At 41.2% G+C, this 9,200-nt stretch overlaps 1 protein-coding gene across 1 annotated transcript in view; it reads right to left on the minus strand.

Annotated features, from left to right (window-relative positions):
- Positions 1 to 6,377: 6,377 nt before the first annotated feature.
- Positions 6,378 to 9,200, minus strand: part of LOC117130073 — a 2,832-nt gene continuing 9 nt past the window's right edge. Inside the window, exon 1 of the mRNA XM_033283199.1 lies at positions 6,378 to 9,200. This exon is cut by the window's right edge and continues 9 nt beyond it. Coding sequence (XP_033139090.1) covers positions 6,424 to 7,557 — 1,134 coding nt within the window. The 5' untranslated portion in view covers positions 7,558 to 9,200 and the 3' untranslated portion in view covers positions 6,378 to 6,423.

A 9,200-nucleotide genomic window follows, 5' to 3' on the forward strand; every position in this document is an offset into this window, starting at 1 on the left:
TCCCTGGTCGGCATCGTTTATGGTTGAGACTAGGACGGTATCTGATTGGCTTCGTGCCCCCAACTTTCGTTCTTGATTAATGAAAATATCCTTGGCAAATGCTTTCGCAGTTGTTCGTCTTTCATAAATCCAAGAATTTCACCTCTGATTATGAAATACGAATGCCCCTGACTGTAATAACCTTCACGAGCAGATAGAATTTTGGTCAAGAAAATTCTTTAAGATCAGTTTGAAGATTGATCGATCAGAATTTAAATAAAAATCGACATGGTGAATTAATCTCTCGATGGGGCTGTCTTTTGGTCGAAAAACCATCTATTGATGGTTCTGGTCGAGTGTTAATTATTATTGTCGTTTTTTATTCAGGCTGGGCGAGTTTATTCAGAGCAGGACAAGATTCGAATGATGAAAAATATTTAGTCGAAACAGTTGGAAAAATATCGACAAAACTCTAAAAATTATTTCTGAACAATCACATGCGTTGCACCTTCTAGCCTACTTGCTTCCTCAGTAATTAGGTCACATGACATTCACCTACTTGCTTACCTGATTGCTCATTAGAAGTCACATGATGGTCACAAACTGTTTGCTTCAGCTGCTTATATCTTTCTTCATGGAAGGGAAATGTTCAGCTGCTTGTGCTGCTTGGTGTGCTGAAGCATGTCACCAGCTGTTTAAACTCATCTTTGTCTTTTGTGGGAGCAAACCCTCATCTGAAGCAACTCCTTATGATATAAAATACCCTCTTCTCTCCTCTGGATGTCCTAAAACATATAGAAAACCAGAGAAAAGTTAACAGAGAAAGAGAGAAAGAAGAGAGAAAAATCTGTTAGAAAAATTGGTTGAAAAATTTAGAAAAAAATTCAGGGAAGAGAAGTGAACTTGGACGACCCTTTTTCACCATCTTGTGACTTTAATCAGTGAGTATTTGTGTGGTAAAGAGTTGGAGATTTGGTGTCCTGAAGTTGAGAATCACCCATGTTCTTCAGCCTTTGATTTTAATCGGTAAAGATATAAGTTGTTGTGTGGATCAGTTTTATATGAGTATTTCTGTTGGATTGACTGCGATTCAGCTTTGTTCTGATTGAGTCTGACCTTTTCTTGATGTGGTACTGATCAGGTTTGGCGTGGCTTCATCGTATGGTGGAGTATCAGTTTAGGTAAGACAGTGTTTTATTTGAACCGGTAAACTGTTTTGCCTTTTGATCCAGATCAGTTTAGATTGTAACCAGCTAGCTGAGTTGTTGTTCTTCCTCTTTGGATTAATTTCTTAATCCCTTGTGTGGATTTATATTAGTTCAGTTCATGGTCCCCTAGCATCTAGACAACTTAACTGAAACGATTTATGTTTGAACCGAACTGAAGCTGCCTTTGTAGCTGTCCAGAATCTTGAACTGTGGGGTAGTACCGGAATGATTAACCTTTTTTCCAACCGTTCTGTTATTGGTACAGATGGTCAAGGATAGTGTTCGGATCAGCCGGATCCTTGTGGTGGTTTTAAATCGAGAATATTCCAGAAGTCGAGTGTGATTAGCTTGAGCTCGAGTATAGTCTTCCTTAGCCAATCACATGGATTTAAAGGTGAGTCTAGATAGATGATTAAAGAGTTATAAATTTGTGTTGCATGATTTAAAATGTAGATGATTGATAGGCTTTGTTTCTTGATCAAATATTGAATTGGTGAGGTGTTTACTTAGTGTAAACAATTAATAAATATTTATGAATGATCATAGAGGTTTATCCCAAACCTTAGTACTTGTTCTCAAGTACTAATACATATGTATAATATTAAATATATAAGTATAAATCATGTGAAGTCTTATTGTATACTCACTCTCCCGAAAGTTCCCGAATTACCATGAATTGTTCCTGCGATACGGAACAAGGTTACGAAGACACAATGATGGGGTCGCACCCTGGAGGCCGTATAACTGCATGCAGCGTTAGATGTTCGATCTTGGAATATCTAATTGAGATGATGGTTATATTTATTTCCCCGCTATGCTCGGTTAGCCTTGGTGGTTTTCTGGGTTTAGTATATATATATATTATAAGTATGAGTGAATGGCGGGTGTCGTGGAGATGATGTTTAAGATAAGATTCACATTGATGGAATGATGGGCCTTGTATATGCATTCTTATTAGTTATGGAATATATTTCCACTGCATACAAATAGAGTTGATTGCTTGAGATATTATTAATATATGTTACGGTGAGGGACTAGGCTCACTGAGTAAACTAGTTACTCATGACTCATTTTTGAAGCAGGTAACCAATAGGCGGGAGACCTTACTCTAAGACAGGAAGGAACATCATTAGCCAGCGGTAGTTATATTATCCTTGCAAAGGCGTTTTGATATTTCTTATTTATAAGATTTATTGACCGAAAACCTCAAGGTTAATTTATAATAAATTTTGTAAGATGCTTTTGATTGATATATAAAGAATGTTTTTTTAAAGTACAGGTTCCATATGATATTAGTCCTTGTCCGAACAAACTAACTATCGGGTATTGCTTGTCGGGTTGAAAAGATAAACACGAAGAGAAAAGGAAATCATCCTAATCTATAGTCGGCTTAATCTTTAGCCGCCTCTCTCTCCTATGCGGACGCGGTCTTGGTCTTGGGCCTGGACGCGGTCCGTTCTTCCTTGATATGGTTACTAGCAATCCACATTGTTCTTAACACTCCCCCTTGGATGCTATAAGCATATGGGCTCGTATCATGCACGATGTTGCCTCGTTAAAACCTCTCTAGGAAAACCAAAAACCCAAGGTGGAAAAAATGGAAACCATAGACAGGAAAAAGAGTACAACGCATGATACTCCCCCTGATGAAGGCATCACTGAAGATCCTTCAGCCGGCGCATCCCTATCTGATGAACCAGCTTCCTGAACGTTGAGTTTGGCAGAGACTTGGTGAAGAGGTCGGCTGAGTTGTCACTGGATCGAACTTGAACTACTTGAACCTCCTTTGCCTTCTGCAAGTCGTGGGTGAAGAAGAACTTGGGCAGGATGTGCTTTGTCCTGTCTCCCTTGATGTATCCTTCCTTGAGCTGAGCAATGCACGCTGCATTGTCCTCGTAGATGATCATTGGCTCCTCCTTCTCTTGTCCCACGGCCAGACCACTCTCTCTTAAGACATGGCCGGTCATGTTCCTCAACCAAACAAGCTCACGGCTTGCTTCATACATGGCTATGATCTCGGCGTGATTAGATGATGTGGCCACTAGGGATTGCTTTATTGAAAGCCAGCATATTGCGGCTCCACTGTGTATGAACACATAACCTGTTTGAGATCTAGCCTGGTGTGGGTCAGATAAGTACCCATCATCTGCATATCCGACCATGTTCTCTCCTAGCCGGTTGGTGTAGAACAAACCGAGATCTTTTGTTCCTTGCAGATACCTGAACAGATGTTTCACTCCGTTCCAGTTCCTTAAAGTCGGACATGAACCAAATCTATATAGTAAGCTCACGGCAAAGCTTATGTCCGGTCTAGTATGACTAGCCAAGTACATTAAGGCCCCAATGGCACTTAGGTAAGGCACCTCCGATCCGAGTGCTTCCTCGTCCGGTTTCTTAGGTCCGTATGGATCCTTCTCAATGTCTAAGGACCTCACGACCATAGGACATGGCAAGGGATGAGCCTGGTCCATATTGAATTGCTTGAGTATCTTTTCCGTATAAGTTTCTTGGTGCACAAGGATTCCATTCTCCATATACTCAAACTGTAATCCCAAACAGAACTTAGTTTTCCCTAAGGCTTTCATCTCGAATTCTTTCTTTAGACATTCAACGTTTTGGGAAATCTCTCCAGAGGTTCCTATTATATTCAGGTCGTCCACATAAACTGACATTATCACATAGCCCTTGCTGTCGAATTTCTTTATGAATATACATGGACTTATTGGATCATTCTTATAACCCTCTTTCACTAGGTACTCGGATAATCTATTGTACCACATTCGACCTGATTGTTTTAAACCATATAAGGCTTTATTCAGCTTAATGCAATGTTGTTCTCGAGAACCTTTCTTGTCTTTGAGCTTAATACCCGCTGGAATTCTCATATGTATCTCATTATCCAGTGGTCCGTATAAGTATGCAGTTACTACATCCATTAGGCGTAAATCTGTGTTCTCTTTTACGGCAAGACTGATTAGATATCTCAGTGTAGTTGCATCCACCACAGGGGAGTAAGTCTCCTCATAGTCTATTCCTGGTCTTTGTGAGAATCCTTGTGCTACATGCCGTGCTTTGTATATCACTACCTCTCCTTTCTCGTTTCTCTTCCTTACAAAGACCCATTTGTATCCCATTGGTTTGACATCTCTTGGTGTCAAGGTTATAGGGCCAAAAACGCCTCTCTTTCTCAATGATTCTAACTCCACGTTTATAGTTTCTTTCCATTTGATCCAATCTGATCTTAGCATGCATTCTTGTATGGACGTGGGTTCTAGATCCTCATCTTTATCCATGATCTCAAGTGCTACCTTGTATGCAAATAAATCATCAACGTTGATATCTTTTCTGTTCCATTGTTTTCCAGACATTACATGGTCTATAGAGATCTCTTGGTTGTCCGGCTCTTGTGTCCCGTGAAGCCCAGCGTCCCGGAACTCACTTTGAGGAACGGCCGGATCATCAGGTGTGGCCGGCACGCTTGGCTCGACCGTCCTGGTCGGCTCGACCGGTCCATCTATATCCTGGACGGTTTCCTTGATGCTCTCGGATCCAGCACCTCTCTTGGACTTCCGAGGCTGTTTGTCTTTGGAACCAATTTGTCTACCACGTTTTAAACGTTGCTTAGACTCTGTAGCCACTTGACATTGTCCATCTTGGACGTCTAATCTTATAGGTGCATTACAAGCCGGGATGTGTGATATTGTTACTCTATTTGGGTCAGCAAATGTATCTGGCAGTCTATTAGCTAGCTCTTGAAGATGTATAATCTTTTGGACTTCTAAATCACAATCTCTAGTCCAAGGATCTTGCCAAGATGTTGATGGTCTAAACCATTCTAAATCTTTTGTTATCAATCGGCTATTATCTCCCCCTAAGGACGGATATGTGGACTCATCAAACTGTGAGTCTTCGTATCTGGCCTTAAACAAATCACCGGTTGTTGGCTCAAGATACTTTATAATGCTTGGGGAATCATATCCTACATATATTCCCATCCTCCTTTGTGGTCCCATCTTAGTTCTCTGTGTGGAGCAATTGGAACGTAGACGGCACATCCGAATGTCTTGATGTGGGACATGTCTGGCTCATGACCCGTAAGTAGTTGGGATGGTGAATATCTATGCTCACTAGATGGCCTGATGCGAATCAGTTCCGTTGCATGTAAAACCGCATGTCCCCATGCTGATACCGGAAGTTGAGACTTCATTAGCAATGGCCGGGCTATCAGCTGGATACGTTTAATGAAGGATTCGGCCAAGCCGTTCTGTGTATGGATATGTGCCACAGAGTTTTCTACTCTTACCCCCATGGACATACAGTATTCATTAAACGCTTGTGACGTGAACTCACCAGCATTGTCTAGACGTATAGTCTTAAGAGGGAAGTCTGGAAAGTGTGCTCTCAGCCTTATCATCTGAGCAAGCAGCCGTGCAAAGGCTAGGTTTCGTGTGGATAGTAGACACACATGCGACCATCTTGTCGATGCATCAATGAGGACCATGAAGTATCTAAACGTCCCACAAGGTGGGTGTATTGGTCCACATATGTCTCCTTGAATCCTTTCCAGAAAGTTTAAGGTTTCTTTATTAACCTTGGCTGGTGATGGCCTAGTTATGAGTTTCCCTTGTGCACATGCTGCACATGTGAGATTGCGTGGGATCACTCCTTTAAACGTGTGCCCTTGTGAATTCATCATCAATTTTTGCATCATTCCTGTTCCGGGATGGCCAAGCCGGTTATGCCATAAAGTGAATACCTCGGAGGCATTTGCCTCGATCATACTGATCCTTGTATAGTATAGACCAGTAGACATTGCGGGCATAGTCTCTAGGATCTTCTTATTGCCTTTGGTGATCGAGGTTATGTTAAGGAACTCTTTGTTTCCTTCTTCCCATGTTTCAAGATGGAAACCATTCAATCTTATATCCTTGAAACTCAATAAGCTTCTTCTAGAGCTTGGGGAATACAAGGCGATTTTGATCTCTAGGTGAGTACCCTTGGGCATCAACACATAGGCTTGGCCGTGACCTTCAATCAGGCTAGCCTCACCCGCAATGGTATGTATCTTTTGCACTTTGCATTGTGAGATTCATAAAGTACCTTTTGTTTCTAAGTATTGTGTGACTTGTGCCACTATCCACCACAAGTACACTCATCTCATCATTCATTCTATAAATAAAATTTTCTAAACTTTAGAGACTTCATAAGATCTTAAAAACTCTTATTATAAATGTCATTACATAAATAAAAACACCAAATCAAAGACATAAAGCAATAAGACAATGTGATTCGAAAACAAGTCCTTGAGACAATCGGATGTCTCAAAATCCATTAGGTCATCTTTGTTATCTTTGTCGGATTCATTGTCAGCATCATATCCATATCCTTTGTCATCATGACCGTTTTCTTGGGTCATGTTTGCCTCCGGGTTCTTGTTGTTGAGGCTCTCTTGGTAGAGGTTGCACAAGTGTTTCGGAGTTCTACAATTCTTGGCCCAATGGTTGTCCATGCCGCATCTGTGGCATACTGACTTGGACGTGTAAGATGGTTTGGATATGCCACCTCGTCCACGGCCGTAACTGCCTCGACCCCGGCCGTAATTGGAACCACGACCACGGTTATTGTGGTTTCCTTTTCGGCCGGTTGAGTAGTTGTCTCGACCGTTCTGATTGTCACTCCCACGCCTCTTGTATCCACCACGGCCATTGCCGTATGGTTTCCTGTTGTCTTGGGTGAAGTAGGTCTCTTTGGGATCTTTCTTTTCAACCTCATGGGCTTCGGGTAATGTTGCTGTCCCGGACGGTCTGGCTCCAATGTTCTTCATTAGAAGCTCATTGTTTGCCTCGGCCAAGAGTAGACATGAGATCAGATCAGTATATGTGGCAAAACCTTTTGTCATATATTGCTCTTGCAACACAGAATTCGACTGATTGAAAGTCGTATAGGTCTTTTCAAGCATTATCATATCGGATACTTCTTCACCACAAAGCCTTAGAATTGAAACTATCTTGAATAATGCTGAATTGTACTCATCCACAGACTTATAGTCTAAGAACCTTAGATGCATCCAATCGTGCCTTGCCTTTGGAAGCAACACCATCTTTTGGTGATCATATCTATGCTTTAAAGCATTCCAAAGATCTAGTGGATTCTCAATTGTCATGTACTGATCTTTAAGACCTTCAATGAGATGATGGCGCATAAGGCCTATGGCCCTGTATCTATTCTTTTCATTCTCATTGTTGTCCTCGGTGATAGTATCACCGAGTCCCTTGGACTTTAGACTGATCCTTGTATCTAGCGCCCACTGCAAGTAATTGTCTCCGAAGAGATTAAGGGCTGCGTAGTCTCTGTTTGCTATTTTCGACATCTGAATCACATTATCATATAAGATTTTAGGTTCATAATGTGATCAAGTGGCTGCAGGATATAAGCAAGCTCGGCCACAACAAGTCTTACGCATTTATGATGTTCAAAACAATACTAATCGACCATGGTGCTATCAATCATCAGCCACACGGCCATATAGGTTTACTAATGCAAGCAACCTAAGTTCGCGTGATCTATATGCTGGTCGATCTTGTTTCAATTAGCTATGAATGCAATACCATGTTCGGATTCATGTAAAGCAATCTACCTTATACTTACTTCTTTTATAATACCTAGGGTTTTCAATCTTTTAAATTCTATCAACCTTGTGTTAAGGTTTCAAGGCCTTAAGTATTTGTATACTTAGTTAGATTATTCAAACAATCTAACAATCCTTAACCTCAAATCAAGCAAAAAATCAAACAAGCAAGATCAATCTTAAAATCGGATTCTAACTTCTTTTAGGGTTTAGGGTTTTCGATTCCTTCAATAGGGTTTGTCAGCTTTCAGATTTAATTAATCAACATACAATCATATTCTAGTTGGAATCGTTTATCTTTCTAGTTTTAAGACTTGTCGATTTTAATCTTGTAGTTTCTTTTTATGGTTTCATCGAGAATACAGTTTCCATAATGATGGATTAGGGTTTATGTTCTCTATCTAGGTTCTCAGATTATGTTTATACCTTTGTTTCGTAGAGGTATAGAACCGAACCACCTGAGAATGGATGAAACTTTGAGCTGAGAAGAATGGACGCTTGCTGCCTCCTATCGGGTCGCGGATCTAGTCGGACGCGAGCTGAAGACGGACGCGAGCTGTCTCGGGTGCGAGGTCTTCTTGGACAGATGCGTTCTTCTCGTGTGCGAGCTGAGGACGCAATCAGGAAGCTGAGGACGTTCGGTCTTGAGGACGTCAAGGTTTTTAGGATGAACAGGAAACGTCTAGGGTTTTAGCTTTGAGTTGCCAATTTAGGCTTTTAGGTTTCGATTTTGGTCTCAGGGATTTAGAGGCTATCGTGCTGATAACGTGTTGTGAACAATAGGGGAAATCGTGTGTCATATTACTTAATCAAAGTGTTCCCTTATATAGGGATTACAAGGAATAGATAAATGGAAAGAGTACAAATCCTTTTCCTAAAGAGAATAGGAAAACTACTTAAAGATAAACACGAAGAGAAAAGGAAATCATCCTAATCTATAGTCGGCTTAATCTTTAGCCGCCTCTCTCTCCTATGCGGACGCGGTCTTGGTCTTGGGCCTTGACGCGGTCCGTTCTTCCTTGATATGGTTACTAGCAATCCACATTGTTCTTAACAGTTGAAACATTTCGAAAAAAATCAGGGAAGAGAAGTGAGCTGGGACGACCCTTTCTCACCATCTTGTGACTTTCATCAGTGAGTATTTGTGTGGTAAAGCGTTGGAGATTTGGTGTCCTGAAGTTGAGAATCACCCATAGTACGGCTTGATAGACCGTGCTCTCAATCCTGAAGTTGAAAATGGAACAGACTCAGCACGAACAGCAACGTCGCTATGAACGCTTGGCTGCCACAAGCCAGCTTTCACGGTTCATATTCGTACTGAAAATCAGAATCAAACGAGCTTTTACCCTTTTGTTCCACACGAGATTTATGTTGTCGTTGAGCTC

This window comes from Brassica rapa, unplaced genomic scaffold (assembly GCF_000309985.2).
Source record: "Brassica rapa cultivar Chiifu-401-42 unplaced genomic scaffold, CAAS_Brap_v3.01 Scaffold0326, whole genome shotgun sequence".
Lineage (NCBI taxonomy): Eukaryota > Viridiplantae > Streptophyta > Magnoliopsida > Brassicales > Brassicaceae > Brassica > Brassica rapa.